This window comes from Pogoniulus pusillus, chromosome 15 (assembly GCF_015220805.1).
Source record: "Pogoniulus pusillus isolate bPogPus1 chromosome 15, bPogPus1.pri, whole genome shotgun sequence".
NCBI classification, from domain to species: domain Eukaryota; kingdom Metazoa; phylum Chordata; class Aves; order Piciformes; family Lybiidae; genus Pogoniulus; species Pogoniulus pusillus.
In genome coordinates, this window is record NC_087278.1 from 7,549,796 (window position 1) to 7,572,488 (window position 22,693).

The 22,693-nt window shown below is 47.3% G+C and overlaps 1 protein-coding gene across 11 annotated transcripts in view; it reads right to left on the reverse strand.

Annotated features, from left to right (window-relative positions):
- Positions 1–22,693, reverse strand: part of ZC3H7B (zinc finger CCCH-type containing 7B) — a 53,735-nt gene that overhangs the window by 25,451 nt on the left and 5,591 nt on the right. For 2 of the 11 annotated variants that reach the window (XM_064155155.1, XM_064155156.1), the window contains exons 2-13: positions 21,709–21,769; positions 19,336–19,408; positions 18,824–19,021; positions 17,803–17,961; positions 14,272–14,352; positions 11,624–11,683; positions 8,983–9,025; positions 4,201–4,460; positions 2,428–2,776; positions 1,355–1,467; positions 392–545; positions 145–306 (exon numbers count right to left, since the gene is read on the reverse strand). In XM_064155155.1, coding sequence (XP_064011225.1) covers positions 145–306; positions 392–545; positions 1,355–1,467; positions 2,428–2,776; positions 4,201–4,460; positions 8,983–9,025; positions 11,624–11,683; positions 14,272–14,352; positions 17,803–17,961; positions 18,824–19,021; positions 19,336–19,408; positions 21,709–21,761 — 1,705 coding nt within the window. In that variant the 5' untranslated portion in view covers positions 21,762–21,769. The remainder of the gene's footprint in view (positions 1–144; positions 307–391; positions 546–1,354; positions 1,468–2,427; positions 2,777–4,200; positions 4,461–8,982; positions 9,026–11,623; positions 11,684–14,271; positions 14,353–17,802; positions 17,962–18,823; positions 19,022–19,335; positions 19,409–21,708; positions 21,770–22,693) is intronic. The other 9 variants (XM_064155160.1, XM_064155159.1, XM_064155163.1 and 6 more) reach the window with 9 other exon arrangements.

Consider the following 22,693-nt stretch of genomic DNA (forward strand, 5'->3'; position numbering starts at 1 on the left):
CTTCTCAGCCCATGAGCTACTGAGGAGACAGGAAAACCCCAAAGACAGCAGGAGACAGCAACTGGAACTCTTATCCCAGCCTCCCCTGGTGCACACTGTACAGTCCCTTCCTAGTCACTGACAGCCTTATCCCCTCCAGATCACCTTTGCACAGGTAATAGGATCCTACAAAGTTGGTTTTGGTTGGGCGAGGACGGATCCTCTTCCAGGTCTTGTCTTCTGAGCTCTTCAGCCTGCCCAGCAGGATGTCTCTCTTGCACTTGTGCTCCAAGCCTTCCCGGTAAGTATAATCGCCAGCCTTGGGCCCTGCAGGACAGAACAACCCCATCAGCCTGGGCAGAGGCAGACCCTACCCCAGGCAGGACTCTGGGTGGCAGAGCAAAGGCATCACCTGTTTTGGGGTAGCAGATATGACAGGCTTGTTTGAAGACATGAGTAGATGCCAGAGGGTTCTTCACCAGCAGGGCTGTGTTGGGCATTACTGGTTCTGGCAGGTGCTCGGTGCCCTTGGGCACAGTTGGGTGACTCACTCCACCAAGGCTGACCTGAAAGAAAACACATGTGCCTCTCTTCTGAGCCCTGCAGCTACATGGGTAAGAAACCTCTCTAATCCTTTGCCCCATTCCAGCCTCTCAAAATGTTCTCTCTCATCCAAATGTTCACATTTGAAACTACATTTCCAAAAGAGCTGCATGCAACCTGCTCAAAGATGACAAAGAGCATGGGCTGTTAACTGCAAAGACAGGCCTCTTTCTCTCTTAGTAAAGGACATCACTTTTCTATCACGAGCCACAGAACTAAACAGCTCCCTCATTCCTTCCCCTTCCTCCCATCATGACCAGCTCTGCATGTGACTACACTCAAACCAACCTTATCCTCAACCGGGGAAAAAGCCAAACCACTCATCAGTGAGTCTTTAGGGGCTGAAGGACAATCTGAGGACAGAGACTTAGCCACATGTTGAGGTAGAAGGAACAGCAGGAGGCCAGGAATTTAAGAATATTTCATGTCCAAGTTTGCTAACCATAGATAATCCTGCCTTTTCCCTCCAGGGCTGGAGACACGAGACAGGAGCAGGACAGTGGATCTGGAAAAGCCTCCTGACAGGGGCAGAGTGGAGCAAGGAACCTCACTAGTTTTAAGAGAAAGCTGGCTCACTCCAGCCCACCATGCAGTGTTTTGTGGCTGCCAGATACGGTGGGACCCAGGCCTCCACAACCCACTGGCAATATGAACTGCTGCTGACAAATGAAGATGGAGACTCTGGGGAAACCTTTACCTGCCTTGACACAACACTCATGGTGGCAGGTTAAGAAAAGGGGCCCAAATTAACCTACATCACCCAAGTCACTACTACCTTGGTTCCAGTGCACCTTGGGACATCAGCACGGGGGAGCGGCTCACTCACCACGGGGGACGGTTTTTGGCTGCCAGGTGGGTGGCGCAGTTCCTGAGGGCTAGTTTCTTCTGGGCAAAAGGAGGGGAAAAGAACCCCACAGAACAAAACCAATCATTTCAATTTCAGAGGCAGGGCTGCTCACAAAAAGACAAGCAAATGCTTAGCAAATCTACTTGCATTTTTCTATTTGTTTTGCGCCCAAACCACTTAAGTCTTGGAAAAACTGTAGGAGAAGACCTCTTGTGCCCCAAACCCTACTGAACTCTATGCTGTTAAGCAGTGGCATTCCCAAGGTGGCAATTCTAAAGCAGCCCAATGCTAAGGTGAAGCTGAGTGCTGAAGTGCTAAGTGGGCAGTCTCTGCTCTTCTCAAGATATGTTTGTTGCTAAAACACTGCAATACTGGGGACAAGTTAGCCAAGATGAAGCCTGCCTTCCCTCCTGGGACAGAAGGGGACTTACTCTTTGCCCACCATAATCCTTGTGACATATGAGTGTGGTGCTCCATGCAACATAACACTCTTCTTCAATCCAGAGATGAGAGACCCACCTTGGTCTCTACCACTCTGCCTGGTGCAACAAGGTCCCCAGGATTTTGCTCGTTTGGTCCAAAATGTCAGAGTATCATTGGAGGGGGTGGAGGAACCATGTTATAGCCGAGCAAATTCTGTGAAGGGAGGTGTCCTGGACACCAAGCTAGGACTAAATCTCCCTGCTCATCATTACACACCTCTGCTTTCTTTTCTCCTCTGAGATTTCACACTGTACACATACTGGTTCCCTACAATTACACACACCTATAGCTTAAATCATTACTCTTGAGGCAGACATTCAGGAGCTCTGCCCAAGACAACTCTCTGCCCTCTTCTACATTTATTTTTGTGTTGTGCAGCACTGGCAGATAGAGCTACATGGCACAGGTCCTACTCAAAGGAGCAGGACCATGGCAGAGGTTTCCCACCAAAGGAAACAATTTGGACAAGAATTAACAGGTAAAGCAAAACTAAACTTCCTCATCCCCACACCTACCAATGGCAAAGGAATCCAAGGCATCCAGTGACCCTCTGCTCGTCCCAAAGGAGTCCAGCGCATCCAGGCGCGAGTCTGCGTAGGGGAGCAGATCCAAGGAATCCAGAGAATCCAAGGTGGAGCCACCACTTCCTCCCGGCGGAGCCTCGAAGGCATCCAGGACAGAGGAGGAGGAGAGCTGCTTGGTAGGATCCATCACCAGGCCAAAAGAGGCAGGTGGCAGCGGGGTGGAGACAGGGATGCTGGCTCTCACGACTGGGGGCAGCAGCGGAGTTCCCCCCGGAAACACTGGGATCAGCTGGGGCATCTCTGTTGGCAGGTTGGTAGGAATGGTGCCCTGGACCAGAGACTGGGGAATTGGGAAGGGAGAAAATAAACAGCATGTTAGGAACAAGGAGCAGAGAATCGGTGAACACAGACAGCAACAGGCTCCCACTCAAGTATGTGCTGTACTATCTGAAGCAAACAGATACCCAGCAGCTCCAGCCACCTGCAGACTTCCCACAGACCTTCTAGTCTATCCACGCAGCACACTGTCTGGACCAAGGTCCCTGAGGGTGTGTTGGGCTACCTGAGCTCAAGTGGTGTTTTGCACCACATGGAATTTGGGATTTACCCCAAAAAAATAAATTACCAGGCTGACTCAGGATTTGGAACTGAAATGAAATGATTATTTACAAAAGTAGGCTAAATATTTAAGGCAATAAACATATACAAATATATATATGGGGGAGTGTGTATATATACACACACAAACACACACACAACTAGACAACAGCCCAGACCACCCCCAGGACACCCCTCTGGACAAAGCCCAGGGGCTGTTGCCAGCTAACACAGTATTATCTCTCCCAACTCCCAGTCACTGCTCTTACCAATAACCCAAACAATGTCAAGGAGGATGAGCAAGCAAGGCCAGAAGGAGAGAAAGGAGGGAAAAGGAAGCAGAAGAGAGCCAAGAACAAGCTGCACTTCTAACTATGTAGAAATCTCACAGACCAATGGAATGGGATAAACATATCTCTTGTGTTCTGCTCAGCCCCTTTGAGAGTCCATCCCCCTGTACTCTCTCAAATCCTCTGGAAAACTTCTGTTTACAATTCAGGATCCCAGTCCTAAAACTCTAACAGCTCACCAGTCTGCAAGTTAGAACCCTGTGCTGGGCACACAGATCAGCTCAGGTCAAGCAGCTAAGTGCACACAAGGTAGGGGCTATAGCTCATGGCACCTCTCTTCAGAGCTTTTTGGCTTGCAGGCATCCCACATGAATTTGAGTATGTTGCTTCCAGACCTAAGCTGGCTCACATAATATCAGCAACACACAACTACAATCCAGGGTAAGTAAAGAATACAGATTTGTCTCTGCTTCTCCCAGAGCTGTTCAAAGAGCTTAGACTGCATGCAACCTTCACAAAATACAAGCAGATATGAGCATGCCCACTGAATAAACCCCTTCTGGTGAGTCCTGCTTCAGCACACTTCTACTCTCAGGTCTGCTTCAACTTCATGGACAACAGAGGCCAGGGAGAAGGTGGTGGTGGAGGAAGGCTACCTTGGGTACCTTTTGATGGGCAAGTCCATGAAGCTGCCCACAGCCAAGCAGGCTTAGAGGTGGGCTCTTTAGCCCAAGCCAGTTGCAGAAATGAAGGAAGGAATGAATGAGTTTTGCCAGAGGAAGAGCTAAGAGTGACACAGAAAGAGAGACAGCAAGCACGTTCTCCAAGGACCTGTCTGGATCAAGAGGCAGGGAAACCATGCAGTGCTCATTCTTACTAGGGGGTATGGTGACCCTTCAGCAAGGGAGTCCAGGAGGGAGTCCAGCTCTTCCCCAATGATGTCCCCATCTGTAAAGTCCTCCACGCTGTCAGGCGCTGGCAGGGATCCGCAGTCTGGAGAGGCAAGGAGGCCGGCAGCAGGGAGTGAGGTAGGCAAGCCCTTTGCATCTGAGTCGGAGGGCAAAGGGGCCAGGCCCTCGCTCACAGGCATGGAGGTGGCCACAGGAGCTGGGAGGCACTGCAGGTCCATAGCACAGTCTGTGATAAGGGAGAAACAGAGCCAGTCACCCAGGAGAGCCTCTTGCAGGGCACAGGCAGAGGGCAGCCTGGCAAACCCAACACTGCACAGCTCCACCAAATCACAAAACCCAAGAATGCCAATCTCATGAGAGGGGGAGTTCTGGTCTCAAGAGTTCTTGCACTTTCATTTGTGTTCCCCAGCTCCAATGGCTCATCAATAGTTGAAATATGCTCTAAGAATGAGTGCCCAGACTGACTGCTAGGATTTGGCAAGTCCATACAGTAACCAGGGACAACACAAAACCTGTGGCTCTGCAGCTACTGAGTTCACTGTGGCCAAGACTAAAGGCCAGAGGCACATAATCCAATTTCCCTATAACATAGCAGCTAATGTTTTCTTTAGTGCTCCTCACTAATGCATTTGCAGAGATCACTGCCTTCTCTATGCCTTGGAGCTTGGATATCCCAGCTGAAAGGCTACCCACACAACACTCCCTAAAACCTCTGGCACCCTAAATGGCACAAGCTAGAAAATACAAGGTCCTGCTGGGACCTTGTCAGAGGTCAGGTGCTCAGACTAGGCTGTGACAACAAAGTGTCCCCCCAAAAAAACCCTCAGACTCACTCAGCTGTCTCTACTCAAGTAAATTCCCTATTCATGAGTGCTTCCTGATGTCTGCAGGTGGGAGGTTGCTGCCCACACTCCCCCTCAACACCTCAGCAGGAAACATCCCCTTGGGAACTTGTGTGAGTCAGGGCTGGGGCAGCAGAGAGGCAGTGACTTCCCTTAAGTCTTCCTTGCCTGTCCAATACATTCCTGCAGCCATAAGGTGTTCCCATCATGCAGTATAAACCTCTGTTAAGTGAAGTTAAGGTTACAAGCACATATTCCTCACAGAAGAGCATTTGATTCTTTAAAAGAAAAGGTTAAAAAAGAAGTTCAAATGTTAGAAACTTGGAAAATGCAGCATTACATTTGCAGCTCTCAAACCAAGCACCCAAACTACCTTAATTCTGCCCCTGTGCAGATGTCCTGGAATAAAAGAAAAGAAATAAGACAAAGATGCTACCTTCTCCATCCGCAGTGCAGTGGCTGCACTGTAGCTCTGACAGCCTAAGGCAAAGTTTGGAAGGAAAGGCAATGGCTTTTATTACAAAGACTGAGAAGAATGGGAAAGAAACTAGACAAGCTTCTGAGACACAAAGCTTGGTCCAGTGAGAAATGCTGCATCCTGTCTGTACAAGCTCTGCTCACTCAACCCCCAGGAGAACACAACCAGCCCTCTCTAACTGGGACTGGGCAAGTGACTCATGTTTTACTCTTCTCCACACTGCACGTTCATTGATCTAGGACTATGCTGCTACCCTGTTGATGACCTTCTTCAGAGAGCTCAGCACATCAGCAACTCCTGCAACCCCCCAAGTCCTGAATAAAAGAGCAGCAGAGGCCACACACAGACACAGATCCCTTATCCCTAACCCCTCCAGAAGCACACCACCACACCCTGCAACCTTTCCTCTGGCGTTTCTGGCGAGCAGTCCACATGGATGGACTTTGCAAAGCCAAGGTTGCTGTGCAAGACACAGGAGGCTGAGCTGTGAAGAAAGGCAAGGAAAGCAGGGGAGAAGCAGCAAGGGCAGTTGCAGGTCCCTTTCCACAACCTCATGTATGTGACTGAAGGAAAGCACAGGTATGGTACATGCATTGCACCTCACGGGATCCAACACAGGCTTTTAGCCCTGCAGCTGGATGCATTCCCCAAAGGCATCAGCTCAAATGAAGAGTGCAAATGTCCTTAGTTTTGCAGCTGCCCCTCAGACCAGGCTCAGCTCCAACCCCACAACCCCTTGTGACCACTTCTCTCAGCTCACTGCCCTTTGGTGAGGGTCTCCCAGCCACACTGAGGAGCCAGCTATCCAGCCTCCCTCAGTGCTGGCCTCATTTCTGGTAGCTCAGCCAGATTTCCCTCAGTACAAAGGGACAGCTTGTGCCTTCCCATTTTTTTGATGCTTAAATCTGGAGTACTGTCAAGATCCCTCCAGGGGCCAACAAGAAGTTCAGGACATGCTGGAAGGGCCAAAGACACAAGCAGCAGGGAGCAAAATGGTTCACAGTGACAGGGCCCCAAAGGATCCAGAAGTTCAGTCCTTTTCCAAGGAATGAAGGAGGCCCTTTGGTTCCCACTCAGACTGAGAAGCAGAAGAAAGAGGCCCTCACACACCCTAAGAGGCTTAAAACCCTGAAAAGCTGAAGAGAACCAAAACAGGCAGAGAATGATATGAGTGATATGTGACCCTTCACAGCTCACTGCATGTGAAGGGTTAGGACAGCAGGGACCAAAAGATTCCACTACTTGCAAGGGGCAGAGGGGAGATATCCACTCCCCTCTCCTCCACCACCCAAACCCTGTCATTCCTTCAGCCACTTCCTCTAATTCCCCTCTGTCCAATCTTTCCTACTATCCCTCCTTCCCCATTCTTGCTTTCCTCAGGACACCCTATCTGCTGGCCTCATTCACCAGCCACCATACCCACACCTCACACTCTCCTTCCAGAAAGCTCATATACCTTCTGCATTCTTCTTCCAGAAAGCTCTTACACCTCCCACACTCATCTCATGTTTGTTCCACCTTAAACAAATAAAACTCTCAAGGAAAGGATCCAGAGGAGTGCCACAAAAGTGCTCAGAGGGCTGGAACACCTTTCCTAGGAAGACAGAGTGTGGGTTGTTGAGCCTGGAGAAGAGAAGGCTCCAACAAGACCTTGTAGCAGCCTTCCAGTACCTGAAGGGAGCCTACAAGAAAGTTGGGAGGGACTGGAGGGACTGTTTACAAGGACATGCAGCAACAGGACAAGGGACAGTGGTTCTAAACTAGAGAAGGGCAGATTTAGACTGGACATTAAGAGGTTCTCTACTATGAGGGTGGTGGAATGGTGGAACAGGTTGCTCAGGGGGCTGGAGGAGGCCCCATCCCTGGAGACATTCAAGGTCAGGCTTGCTGGGGCTCTGAGCAACCTGATCTAGTTGAAGACAGCCTTGTTTCCTGCAGGAGTGTTAGCCTAGATGACCTCTAAATGTTCCTTCCAACCCAGTGCATTCTGTGATGCTATGAGGAGCAGATCACAGGCACACTCCTACCACCCCTGATTTCTGCCACTGCCATGCCACTAAACCCCATGTTTTACTATTAGAAGGTCAATGTGGGTCATGTCCATCTGCTCACTCAACCAAATCTCTCTGTAGCTTCTCTGGCTACACAGCAGTCTGTCCCAGAGGGACAAATACAGTGCTTTTAAAAGCCCTGTTTCTAGCTCCACTTGCCACAACAGCAGTGGTTCCCTGGTGCATTAGCTGGCCAAAGGCCATAACCAGCCAGAGCTGAGGCATGATCTGTACAGGGCAGGGCTGAGTTAATCAGATGACTTCCAGCACAGCACAGGGGAAGGAGCTTCAGCTGTTGGCATCTTAAAAAACAAACCAAACCAAACAACAACAAAACAAAAGACCTTGTAAAGAAGCTTCAAATCTGAAACTCCCAATGTATCCGGCACCCACAGCCTTCCTGATGTCACCCCTCTCTCAGGATGCTGGGATAACACAGAATTGCAGTGCTTTTGAAGATTCCTCTGCTTGAACTGCAGCAAAGGTGGCATGCCACTCTGGCACCAAATCCTGATTAGATAGAGAGCTTACTGGATGTAGTTGCTCTTTACTCTGCAGCAGGAGTCCGGCTCAATTTAGCACAGCCAGAAGAGGTGAACAACTCTCCTTTAATTCACAGAACTGGGGTCTTATGATGGCATGTAGCTTTCAGTTACTGAACTGGCATTCAGCAGAGAGCTAACATGTTTTCCAAAGCACCCTAATAATGACATGAGTTTCTTTCTATAGAAAGAGAAACTGCTACTTGCAGTGGCCACTTATCTTCACACACAGAGAAAGGAACAAAACCTGATGAGCTCAGAGGCACAAATTCAGTGCTCCCACACACAGCAAAGGGCACAGCACAAAGCAAACCTTTCCACAGGGGCAGAGTTAAGGTCATTTGTTTCCCAGAATGAGAAAAGCAACCCCAGGGCCCTCCTTCTGCTCTTCCTGGGTGCCTAACCCTGAACAGGACTATCTCTGGGTCCCTCCCAACTCCCTTTGTTTCCTCCACTTCAATGTCTTGGAGGACCATACGCACTCAGAGCACAAACAGTTGCCTAAAACTGTAACTTGACTTTATCTGAAGTGTTTTGGCTGGGAGCAGAGTTTCAGAAGCTTTGCCAAGGCCAGTTTCAACAAAGCACAACTGGAGAGAGCTGTGTACCTCAGCAGACCTTTTTAATTCCCAAACGTGTCTCTCACTAGGCTGGGACAAAAAACTTCTCTGCAGCACAAATACTCTTGTTTCCCACTGCCTTTTCCTCCTCCTCCTATTTACCAAGGCCAGGAACATGCCAAGGAGACACATATGAAGAATGACAAACTCCTCAGGCCTGCCAGCCAGGCCAGATACCTTACAAAGGGCATAGAAATCAGAGATGATGTCTTTACCTGTTTCGATGTCATCTATTGAACTCAATCCATTGGAAGTGGTCTGAAAAGAGGGCGTAGGAAAAGGGAGAGAAAATTATCACCAGAAATTAGTATTCTATTTTTTTTTTTCACACTTCACAGATGAGACTTAACTACATTGGTGCATCTCACCCTTGTTTTTGTTTCATGGCCTCTTTCAGTGCAAGAGCAGTGAAACCAACAAACTTTAAGAAGCCATTAATCCAAGGTGCCTATTCATTTTTGCCTCTATCAGTGGACAAACCCTGCTGCTGCAGAGGAATCCCTGCCCTGCACTATATCCAACCACGTAAGTCTGTACTCAGAACAAGAGTTTTCACATCTAGATAAGAACACTGTGTCCCAAGTCCCAAGACACACCAATTGGTCAGCCCCATGCAGTGTGAGATCTGATTAGCCTGACCTCACACAATGTTCCTTTCCTTTCACGTATTTTACAATGTACCAACCACAAACGTTTTTGAGCAAACTCAAAACAGGAAAAGTCCTCCGAGATGACTGCTGAGTTGAAGCTCCAGGCAAGGACATGACACCAAGCTAGGAGCAGGTGTTGATCTGTTGGAAGGTAGCAGAGCCCTGCACAGGGATCTAGACAGGCTGGATGGGTGGGCAGAGGCCAACGGGATGAGATTGAACAAGACCAAGTGCAGGGTTCTGCACTTTGGCCACAACAACCCCAAGCAGCACTACAGATCGGGGACAGAGTTGCTAGAAAGCAGCCAGGAAGAAAGGAACCTGGGGGTACTGGTAGAGAGTAGCTGAAGATGAGCCAGCAGTGTGCTGAGGTGGCCAAGAGAGCCAATGGCATCCTGGCCTGTATCAGGAACAGTGTGGCCAGTAGGACAAGGGAGGTTATTCTTGCCCTGTACTCAGCACTGGACAGGCCACACCTTGAGTGCTATGTCCAGTTCTGGGCTCCTCAATTCAAGAGAGATGTTGAGGTGCTGGAACATGTCCAGAGAAGGGCAACAAAGCTGGTGAGGGGCCTGGAACACAAACCCTATGAGGAGAGGCTGTGGGAGCTGGGGTTGTTTAGCCTAGAGAAGAGGAGGCTCAGGGGTGACCTCATTGCTGTCTACAACTACCTGAAGGGAGGTTGTAGCCAGCTGTGGGTTGGTCTGTTCTCCCAGAAAACCAGCAACAAAACAAGGGGACACAGTCTCAAGTTGTGCCGGGGCTGGATGTTAGGAGGAAGTTCTTGCCAGAGAGAGTGATTGGCATTGGAATGGGCTGCCCAGGGAGGTGGTGGAGTCACCATCCCTGGAGGTGTTCAAGAAAAGCCTGGATGAGGCACTTAGTGCCATGGTCTGGTTGACTGGATAGGGCTGGCTGATAGGTTGGCCTGGATGATCTTGGAGGTCTCTTCCAACCTGATTGATTCTATGATTCTCTATTGCAGTAGTTTTTGCAGCTTCTGGACCTTGCAGTGTTTAAATTTCTTGCAAAAGGCAGGCTCTTCCAACTGAAAACTAGGCACAGCTATCAAGGAAAGCAGACTGCCTTTCCTGAAGCGTGTCCAAAGAAGGGGCACGAGGATGCTCAGAGGGCTGGAGCAGCTCTGCTATGAGGACAGACTGAAAGAGTTGGGACTGTTCAGTTTGGAGAAGAGAAGGCTCCCAGGTGACCTTCTTGTGGCCTTCCAGTATCTGAAGGGGGCCTACAAAAAAGCTGGAGAGGGACTTTTTAGGCTATCAGGTAGTGACAGGAGTAGGGGCAATGGAGCAAAGCTGGAGGTGGGGAGATTCAGGCTGGATGTGAGGAGGAAGTTCTTCTGCATGAGAGTGGTGAGAGCCTGGAATGGGTTGCTCAGGGAGGTGGCTGAGGCCCCATCCTTGGAAGTATTTAAGGCCAGGCTGGATGAGGCTGTGGCCAGCCTGATCTAGGGTAGGGTATCCCTGCCCATGGCAGGTGGGTTGGAACTAGATGATCCTTGTGGTCCCTTCCAACCCTGACTGATTCTATGATTCCTAGGAAGATGTGAAGGCAAGCCACTGAACAGTGGGAGACAAACTAACTCTTTACTATCTCCTCTTGTACAAAAATCAGCATTTTTATGGCTTCATAGTTTGTTTGCTTTAAAGAGTAGTGTGAAGTATCAAATAGCCTGTACAAATAACAAGAGCCTGGTGGTGGAGCAAGGAAATCAGCATTTTCTTGTATTTTAGCTGAGCATTTGTAGAGTGCCCTGCCCAAGCTGGATCTCCCAGGTGACAAGACAATACCAACAGTACATAAACTGTGCATATGCCTTGCTCAGTACATCACATAATTTAATGCTGCATGTTTCTTCAGCATTTGCACCTTCTGTCTTTGACTTAGCATTGCTCTAACTATGCCCAAACCTGGAAACTAAAACTTTGAAGTGCAAACATTCATGGTACCTAAGAAAAAACCCAAACCAACCACATTCAGTGCTCTGATTACTGTCATTAAAAACCTCATCACTAAAAACACTTGCAAGGAAATTATTTTTCTTGGCACTATTTTTTTACAGGGGAAAAGGCTCATTAATACATTTAAATCCTATAAGACAGGTACAAAATTAGCATGTAAATGGAACTGTGAAGCATTCCTGTAGCCCAGCCTATGAACAGTAACAACCACAGGATGCAAACTTTACCTGGTTTGACAAATTGCCTGATGTGCCGTTACTGAGGAGTGAGAATGTTTCCAATTCCTGCTGCAAGGAAGAGAGAGGTCTTACAACACAGACAGCTCAAGAATGTCTGTAGTCTCCATAAAGCTGGGTTACAAGAGTTTCCTTCCAGGTACTGCCCATAAATAAAAGCCACCCCATCTGTGACACAAGTTTTCTGAAAGGGTCATATATTTGTTCTGGCCACCTCAGTGCAAAACACCCAACACACAAGCAGGAAGCAAAAAGCTTCCCTTGGTGAAAGGCCTGGAACACAAACCCTGTGAGGAAAGGTTGAGGGAGCTGGGGGTGTGCAGCCTGAAGAAGAGGAGGCTCAGGGGTGACCTCATTGCTGTCTACAACTACCTGAAGAGAGGGTGTAGCCAGATGGGGTTGGTCTCTTCTCCCAGGCAACCAGCAACAGAACAAGGGGACACAGTCTCAAGTTGTGCCAGGGGAGGTCTAGGATGGATGTTAGGAGGAAGTTCTTCCCAGAGAGAGTGATTGGCATTGGAATGGGCTGCCCAGGGAGGTGGTGGAGTCACCATCCCTGGAGGTGTTCAAGCAAAGCCTGGATGAGGCACTTAGTGCCATGGTCTGGTTGACTGGATAGGGCTGGGTGCTAGGTTGAACTGGATGAGCTTGGAGGTCTCTTCCAACCTGGTTGATTCTATGATTCCCTGAGGTACATAGATTTTGGTCTTCTCTATAAGAAATGACTGCTTTGGGAAGGCATTCCAGCTCTGGATTGGAAGCTGGAAGTCAGCAGGGGAGACAGCCAGGCATTATCAATCACTAAATTTCACCTAACTAAAAAGCATTGTGCAGGTTTCTTTAAAATTTTAACTCTAATTTTTGTTTTTATAAGATGGGAATTGTTTAAGTCCCTCACAGCTCAGTAATGTGACAGCAGCAAAAACACAGCAAGGTCAACACAGTGAGCAGACACAAGAAGTAATTGTGTAAAACTTCCCTTTCATGCAGTCACAGAACTGTTTTGGTTGGAAAAGACCTCTAAGGTCATTGAGTCCAACCATTAACCTAACACCACCATGGCCATTAAAGCATGTCCCAAAATGCCATGTCCACATGTTTCTTGACCACCTCCAGGGATGGTGACTCCATCACCTTCCTGGGCAGCCTGATCCAATGCCTGACCACTCTTTCATATAGATTTTTTTCCTAATATCCAATCTAACTCCCCCCTCCCAGCACAATTTCACACCATTTCCTCTCATCCTATCTCCTGATACTAGAGAGAAGAGACCAACCCTCATCTCACTACAACCTCCTTTTGGGTAGTTGTGAGAGCAATGAGGTCTCCCCTCAGCCTTCTCTTGTCCAGGCTAAACAACCCCAGTCTCCTCAGCTGTTCCTCACAAGACTTGTTCTCCAGACCCTTCAGCAGCTTTGCTGCCCTTCTTTGAGGCAGAACCATTTCAGAGTGTTGAGAGCTGCTACAATGTCAGAGTTTTTTTTGGGGAGCAGGCTAATCATATGTGAGGTCAATTGGGGAGAGGAGGAAGACATTAGTGCCAAATTCCCCCCAAAACCTCTCTGTGAACTGCATACCCACCAAGCACTTCACCACATCCTGCAAAGGTGCCCCTCTGGTGATGGAACATTCCGTCTTTTTGATATCCCTGCTCATGGGAATGAGGATGTGAATGCAAACATCAGCCTCAACTATCAGCTAACATGCCCAGTTCCTGAAAACTCATCCTGGGCTTTTAGGTGACCAAGGCAGCTTTATCCAAGAGTGCTAGCAGTGGCCTAACGCCCTCTAGCTCCATCCCAGAGTATACATTTAAACACCCGACAGTGCTCCAGCTACAGCAGCGCTTTCTCGTAGAGCCACGTTAAGGATCCAGCCACTAACGTTCACTAATTGTACCCCTGGCATGCTTTTTGCTGCCTCATCTCCTAGGATCTGACCAGATGTGTACCTCTTGTTCTCCCACCACAAATAAGGTGTAAATATGGGGCAGGAATGCTGTAGCCAGGTGGGAGTTGGCCTCTTCTCCCAGGCAACTAGCAACAGAACAAGGGGCCACAGTCTCAAGTTGTGAGAGGGGTGGTGTAGGCTGGATGTTAGGAGGAAGTTCTTCCCAGAGAGAGTGATTGGCATTGGAATGGGCTGCCCAGGGAGGTGGTGGAGTCACTGTCCCTGGAGGTGTTCAAGAAAAGCCTGCATGAGGCACTTAGTGCCATGGCCTAGTTGATTGGACAGGGCTGGGTAATTGGTTGGGCTGGATGATCTTGGAGGTCTCTTCCAGCCTGGTTGATTCTGTGATTCTATAACCATGGGATTCCACCCTCATCTCTCATAACAAGGAAAGGACCATAGTGCAAAATCTCCTTTGGGATCAGGCCACATGTCTCTCTCCCCCCAAAAACCACAACCATCAGAGGCCTTTCCTGCAGCACCAGCCTGGCTCTGCTTATCCTAGCTGTGGACTCAGGACAAAGTGAGTCAGAGGGGCAGGACAAGGAAGGTATCCAGCACCCTGCTAGAGGGATTGCAGTGCATGTGTGTGAATGTGTGTGGGTAGCTGCAGAGCAGCACCTACCACTTATGTAAAAGTCAATCTGAAAGAGCCAGAGAGCAGCTGCTAAGAAGAAAGAAGTCATACCTGAGGTCGTTTGTAAGCTTTCCGAACCCTCAGTCCCAGCTTCTGGGCAAGCTCCTGTCCCAGCTGTGTGACGCTTTCATCCTGGGGACAAAACCATTGGCAGGACACTCTCAGTTTTGCCTTTGTGGCACACACAATGAAGCAAGTAGGAATGCAGTTAGCCACACTGGGCTGCATCAATAAGCCTCACTTGTAGACAGCAGCAAGTGGACAACTGCCAGAGCAGCCCTAGGAGACCATGCAGATCTGAGTTCTCCTCTCTTTCAGTCCTGCCAAGATATTGAGGTTGCACCAGCAGCTCTCTGCTACACTTTTTTTGATGCTGTAGAAAACAACAATCAAAGGACTGCTTCCATTAAAGTGCTCAGTCTCTGAAAGCAGGGTTCATGAGTCTTGCTGCTAAGGTGGCTGGGCTGCCAAGGTGTCAGCAGGGGGCTGATACAAGCTTCCACAAGGTCTCTGTGTCGGAAGATTGACTAAGACACTTCACAAGATAAAGCCTTAACAGGAAATAGTGAGAAATTAATCTTAAAAGAAGGCAGAGTTTTGTGAAAGGAAGAGATAAGCATGGATTGCTGAAATGGTACCTTGTTCTCTTGCTAATTACAATGTGAATACCCTATTCCTTGGACAGACCCAGGGTTTTATATTTCACTGCCAGGAATGGGGAGTGGGAGGCTATATCACACCTGGATAAGCACCAGGTGGTCCCAAAAAGACATCAGGAGATTGAGATAAGGGAAAGGTAAATTTCTACCTTCATATGTAAAGTCAGGAGTGATGGAATGACTGCCTTACTTTGTTACCATCTTGTATAGAAGACCCAGATTATGTCTCAGAAGGTGTGTCAGCTTTTTGACATCACTCTGCTAGCACCTGATCCTGCTCAGGATGGTAATAAACACAGTATCTTGTCTCTGTGTGTGGGTTGGACTTTGCACACTGGGTGAAGAATTCATTTTTGGGACAACACCTGTGTCTAGGAAGGTGCCTGCATGCCTTCCTTCTCTGCCAGCTACAGAGTTAATCATCAGTCTCAATATGCAGGCAGTGTTTGCTAGCCTGTTTTGCTTGCTTGTTTTTAAAAGCTGAAACCAAGTCTCAATCTCCCAACTTAGCAGACACAAGGCATTTGGTCTCTGGCTCTGGTTAAACTGTCTCAGTTCAGTCAAACAGGTCCTTCTGCTGTCCTCCCTTGTGTCATTTAATTTACCATCCTCCCCACTCACTGTTCCTGTGCTGTAAGCTTTAGACATAGTTCTGCACCACACTTCATTCACCTGGTCCATTCTCTACAGCTCTTCCTGAACTAACAACCTGCCACAACCTTCATTATTTATCAACAGCAACTCTTGCCTTCTGTTTTCCTCCCTCTCCTTATTCACAAAAATATTGGAGAAGAAAAAAATATCTGCCCAAACCACTGCAATATCCCTCCTTAAAGTCACAACATCTTCTCCCTCAACTCCAGCCTTGAAGCCTGCTCTTTTCTCCAACCTTGAAGCTTGCTCTATTTTTATCTACTTGCCATCCTGGTCTTTCCAATATTCTTCCCCCTGCAGATTCATTATTTTCCTTTCAACTCTTCCCTAGTCTCTGGTTCTTCCAGCCCACAGTATCAGTAACTTTTCCCTTCAATTTGGAGTGCCATTTTTGGACACTGTACTTGCTTCCCCACACCCTCAGCATTGGTCTTGTCACCATCTTCTCTGACCTCAATGAACAAAAAATCTATCTTGTCCATTTCCTCTTCTTTCTCCACCTCACATCCCTGCATGAAGTACTTTTTCCTCCTCAAACCATCTCTGCACCTATCAAAGGCCTCTTGCCATTCTGCCTTTCAAAACAGTCTCTCAGGTGTCTCCCAAAGTCAGTTATTTTCTTGGTCCCTGTGGAAAACTCACCAGAAATACCTCAGATGTAATTTCTTTTCAGTAATCTCATACTCACACTTACCAGGTTTACTCTATCCAACTCCACATGCCAAAGGAAGTCTGAAATATCACCTCAGACTTCTGGACAAGATCAAGGATGTTTCTCTCTCTAAACTGTCTCTACTTCCCTTCCCAATAATCCATAGTTAATCATTGTCTTTTTGTCCACAGGTCTGAGGCTTGGGACTGGAGGGTATTTACTCTTTGTCATCCCAATGTCTTCCTTTAGCTTTCTCTTCCCCTTAGCCAAATGCCACCTTCAGGTGCTTACTACCTCCCACCTAAGTGAAGGGACACTCTCCTCCAAGACCCTAAAAAAACCCCAAGCCCTACAACAGCAACTCCAGAGGGGAATCAATTTCACCATGCAAACTACCAGCACTGAGTATCTGTACCCAGAAACAAGTTAACTGTGCTAGACAGTGAGCCAACTGAGTGGCAGATCCTTCACCACCAGAAGTTTTAGTACATGCTCTGCTTTGATGAGTGCAGCCTAGAAGTGCCCATGTGCTCTGAAGGAAATAAGACCAAGATGACAGATAGCATGATTTGCTTTTGATGCAAAGAAGGCTTATGCTTTCTGTTAATAAGGCAATGGAGTATGTTGATTACAAACCTGAACTGTCTACAATAAGGAATGCAGGTTGGTCTCTTCTCTCAGACAACCAGCAACAGAACAAGGGGACACAGTCTCAGGTTGTGCCGAGGGAAGTATAGGCTGGATGTTAGGAGGAAGTTCTTGCCAGAGAGAGTGGTTGGCATTGGAATGGGCTGCCCAGGGAGGTGGTGGAGTCACCATCCCTGGAGGTGTTCAAGCAAAGCCTGGATGAGGCACTTAGTGCCATGATCTAGTTGACTGGACAGGGCTGGGTGCTAGGTTGGACTGGGTGATCTTGGAGGTCTTTTCCAACCTGGTTGATTCTATGCTATGGAGTTTGGAATATTTTTAACTATCTGATCACACTCTGGTTTCCTGTTCAGTATTTGAACTAAAAGGACACGCAACAAAAGCACTGTCAGGAAAACATCCAGGACCTTGGATATGCAGATAGCTGCCTCAGAAGGTAAAATAATTTGCACACCTGTGAACATAAAAATAACTGTGAGGTGGTGTCAAGGGCACTCATGCATTTTCTTCAAGAAGTAAACCACTTTATCAGTTAGTCCTAGCAATCAATAAGCATGAGACATTGTTATCTGAACCAAAAAAAACAGTAAGCATGTTTTCCTTCCAGTGCTCCAGCTCGCACTTGTTCCATGCTCCCAGCGACTCCCACTGGATAAATAAACCCAGCTAATTAAAACAGTCTCACTGCCTTAGTTCACATCTCAGTAAGGGATGGTTCTGTCCTTCACAAACAGGCCAACAAATGTGCTGCCACTAACTATAGAGAGTGCCACTCTGGCTGGCACTATCTGTAGAAGGTGACTTGGAGTGAAGAAACGTGAGAGGTCAAACATCTTCTTTGAGTTAGAGAGACACAATTTCTGGATACAGGAACAGTCAAACTTCCTCTTCCACTATCCTCTGGCCTCACACTAAGCATGTTAGAGAGGAGGAGCATGGTAGGCAGTGAGTTTCATGTCAAACACTCACATGTGGGAGGGACAGCAAGCATCGACTATTGCACTCGTATGCTTCTTTGTGTCTTCCCAGCTCATTTAAGGAGCGAGCTTTCCGAAAGAGCGCTCGGATGTTCTCCTTGTCGAGACTCAAAGCCTTCTCGCTGTCTTCCAGAGCTTTCTCATACAGCCCCTGCATGGAAGAGACCACTTTGAGTCAAGTGAGGCACAGCAGACTAACTCCTCCTCCTGTGTGAATGCAAAGGTTTGATGTCTCAGCAGAAATTAGGAATATAGAAGGCAGCTGGAAACACATAAATGACCTCAGACACAGACCAGCGTCTGAATGCACCAAACCTACAGTTGGAGAACATTTGGTTAGGTCTTGCAAAACCCAAAACATTTCAAAGTCAGTGAATGCTGCTTGAGCAACTCTCTTGTCTCCCCCTCTACCTTGGGCATGTTATATTTGTCAGTCTTTAATTACAGTGGCTGCTTGCTAATATTTTTTTTCATGGGACTCAGCCTCATTATGAGCAGGATGGACCTGCTCTGGGGTTGTGCCATAAAAGAAAGCTGTTAGATTCCTCAGTAAAATGGACCCAGGCAGCCTTTCAGAGTCTGAGTGTTTCAGAATCTTTTTCCATGGGTGTGCTGAAAGTTCTGTTAAGACCCAAAGCCTTCTCATTGATTTCCAGTGCCTCACTTGAGGAGGTAGAGTACTCCAGAGCAATAGTCACACAGTATTCCAGAGAAACACTCAGTCACTACTGGAAAGCATTGGATTGTACTAACTGCTCACCAATGTGGACCAGAACAGCATCATTAGACCTGTCCTATTCTCCCTTACACCCTTCTTCTGCTTGTAGAGGAAGGACAGAGTGCAATAGTGGGGACACACCAGAATTTTCTGTGTCATCACCTCCTCCACTGTTGGAACAGGGAGTGGATGAAACCAACTGAAACCCCAGCTTGACATCTATTCCAATTGCACAGCACTGCACTCATGATCTTTTCCTCCTTGGACCTCGAAGGCAACTTGGGCAGGCACTCACCATGGCAAAGTAGCAGGCAGCTCTGTTGACATGCAGCTTGCACAGGAGCTCCTTTGGGATGGTCACCTCATCAGAGGCTGCATAATCTGCCACGTTCAGCCCTTCTACATACTGCACCAAAGAAAGCTTGAAATCCTTCTCTCGAAACAAATCATTGCCCTCTGCAAACAGGTTTCGCACCAGCTTCTGCAAAAAGGCCTGGGCAGAAGGGAGAGAGTAAACAGCCTGAGGTGGTTATTCAGAGACAGGAGAGGTTTCCCAATTTCCACCTGTTCCAGCAAACTTCCTGCCCACTGAGATTATCTTGCCTCCCCATCCTCCTGTCTTTTGACAGAGGAGAATAATCCAGGCAAGTCTCCTGGATAAAGGAGACAAGTGTCTTCTCCTTCCCCTGAAAGCTGTCATTGCCAGCACTGTACAACTTATGAGTTACAAATTGTGACAGACTATCCCACACTCCCCTCTTTTGGTAGGTAAATTAATGGCTGTGCAACAGAACAAATTTTGCTAACCAAAGGACTCCCTGCTTCAGAAAACGTATTCTTCATTACCTCATAATCTTCTTGGCTTAGGGGTAATGTGGACCTGAAAAAAAAACAGAAGAGAAAATGCTCATGAGACAGGAATCCATGCAAACAAGGCCTTTTGTCTGGTGAATAAATCATCTTTCTGGTTCTGTGTTGATGATTTCAGTGAGTTACTGAACATTTTATCACTTCAAAGGCAACTGAGGCAAAGAGAATTAGAATCCCTTCATAGAATTGTTCTGTTTCGGTTGGAAAAGACCTTTAAGATCATGGGGACCAGCTGTTATCTAACTCAATCAAGTCTGGTACTAAACCTTGTCCTTTGACACCATATCTATGTGTCTTTTAAACATCTCCAGGGATGGGGATTCAACCACCTCCCTGAGGAGCCTAATCCAGGGAGCACTACACTCAGTGATGGCCACAGTGGTGTCAAGAGATGGTCAGGTCCCAAAGGCATCTGAGACTACAGGAATTTTATTCTCAGCTATTTTCTGTGCATACACAATCCTCTGTAACACACCTTCAGATAGCCACTAAAGACACAAAACTAAACATCTTTGAGAAAGTCCCCTCAAACCACTGTGAGGCCAAAGCCATGCAGTGGTAAATGCACTCACTTTTCTTGGTGTTAGCCACATGCTTTTAGGCCTACACCAAAAAAAGGAAAGGAAAAACAGTGCAGGTTCAGGAGGACACAAAGGCTGCCACAAAACTGGTAGTGCTTGTGTGGGTAACACCTACCCCACAACATTTAGGAGAACAAGACTTACAACGGTCTGATTTGAAGAACAGAACCTTTCAAATCATCCAGGCTTGGACCATGTGTATTTATTTTTTCTCTAAGCAGGCTTTAAAATCCTTACCACCTCTCACATCCCTCCCTTGAACTACAGCACTGTATACATGATCTCACTGATCAGAGAATAAACTTGGTTCAGATGTCATCTAATCAAATCATCATCTGCACAACAGGAAATGCCCTGGCTCTGTAAGAAACATTAATGCTGCTTATAACATGTAAGTACCCATCTTTCACATCAAAGCAAGCCAACAAAGGACACTGTCCCTGGGTCAGAGCTCAAGACACACTCCAGAATCATGAGAAACATGCCATTACTTCCAAATTATTGCCTTTCCAGGAATCTTGCACATTTTTGTCATTACTGAAACAAACCTCCCAATTGCCTCTTCTGAAAGTGGGTTATCAGCCACATTTCACCTCTGACTGGGGTGAAAATATCATTGCCATACCACAGGCTATAAATATGCAATGTAGAAGGTTTGGTCAGGGTTTTTTCACGTTGTAGAGGGACACATTTCTGCCATAACAACTGCAGGACTTAAAGCAGACCTTATAAAATACCCAAACCAATCTGAATTGCAGTCTTGCTACTTCCTTACTCATTATGGAACCCAAGCCTGATCCTGTTTTGGACGAGCAGGGTGGACTAGATGATCTTTTGAGGTCCCTTCCAGCCTCTAACATCCTATGATTTTGTGATTCTGAGGCCTTTGCTAACTCAAAGCACTGGATGGGAAAAAAAGGCCTTACTGTATTTTATATGGAAGCACTCAAGTCTCATAATTACTACATAAGCAACCAGTGGGTGGAAGTTGAGGCATAGGAAGTTCCATGTAAACACAAGGGAATATTCTTCACTGTAAGAGTGACAGAACACTGGAACAAGCTGCCCAGAGGACTTGTGTAGTCTCCCTCTTTGGAGATATTCAAGACCTGCCTGTATGCAATCCAGTGTGATCTGTTACTGGTGGTCCTGCTCTGGCAGGGATGTTGGACTGGATGACCTTTCAAGGTCCCTTCCAGACCCTAACATTCTGTGATTCTGTATCCACTTTGAGCTGCAGAAGGCCACATGATATTCAGAGAAGACTGATCTGAGGCACCTAGCAGGTTGGCAAATATAAAAGAGCCCAGGTCATCTATTTCTCCAATAGGTACCATATTGGGTACCTGGCAAGTCATCTACCTTGGTTTCCCCACTTACAAAACCAAAACACTGAGACAAGTGGGATAACCTTGTGGAGAGAGCACTTTGAGATCTCCACACTGAAGACAAAGAAGATCCAAATATTATTAGCATTATGCTGACTATAAAAACCATCCTGGAACTCCAGAGGAGGGCAAAACCCAAGGAAATTAAAATGACAGAATTTCATGTTTAGCCAGCTGGCAGGACAAGAAGCACACTGAAGAACTAGTGCAAATCCTCAGGGTTCTCTCTTCCCCATGTTGCAGACCCAAAACGGTGAATAAAAAGAACTCAGTTCCTACAATCCTCAGTCCAAAGACAACCACCTCCAAAGCCACAGGAAACAATGAGGTTGTCCACTTACTGAATGAACTGAAGTCCTTTCTCTATTTCTTGCTTTCTCTTCTGTCTCTCCATTATAATTGCTGCAGAGGAAGAAGAAAGAGAAACAACACAAAATGAGTCATTTTAGGTCTTGCTGGCAATTAAGTAGCGCAGTATTTTGTGTGTGCCTGAATTTACTACTAACACAATGTTCCAGACCAGACGCCCTGAACTCTGAAGTCCATGATTTATCTACGCTGCAGATACAGAATGGCAAGCAGCTCACTACAAAGTATCTGCTTTTTCTCACATGCCACCTCCAGGATACATGGGCAAAGGGGAATTACTTCAATTTGAGCTGCCAGTAAATAAAGCAGTGGGAACCAACTGTTAACGTGAGTGTCTTCTAGGAAAGGAAAAAACAACATCATAATAAGTCAACATTTCCCCTGCACTGGCAGTCATTTCAGGAATTTGTGCTGGGACCCTCCCACAAGAAGCAGTTCTGACCATTAGTTATCTGAACTGGGTTTAAATTAGTTTGCTGTGTGGCAGATGAAACAAGTAACCTCTGTAAGGCATATGGAGGCATATCCCAGAGAGCGATGCAAAGGAAGGAGGTGATCCCCATAAAAAGATCAGTGATAAATCCATGAAATGGGATTTTCATGCTGGAAAATCAGCAGGCAAGAGAAACACAGGCTTGGGAATGCCCCTCTGGAGAGGTGATAGGGCCTCACCCTGCAGTGTTTTAAATTGGGGTGGGCAGCACCTGAGAAAGCTCAGGAGAAAGTTATCTCCACTTAGGGTCACAAATGGGCAAAGTAATTTGTCTGGATTTGACCAAATCCAGCCTGGGTCTCTGTGAGTACAGAGAACTAAGCAGTGTGATAGAGCCATTTTTGGATGAATGTCTCAGCTAAAATGGGCTTGAATCACACCACAGATACATGAGCTTCATTCCCTGCAATTTGGAAGTAAATCCTTGAACAGCTCCTCCCTGACTTCTCCCCAAGGTACACAGG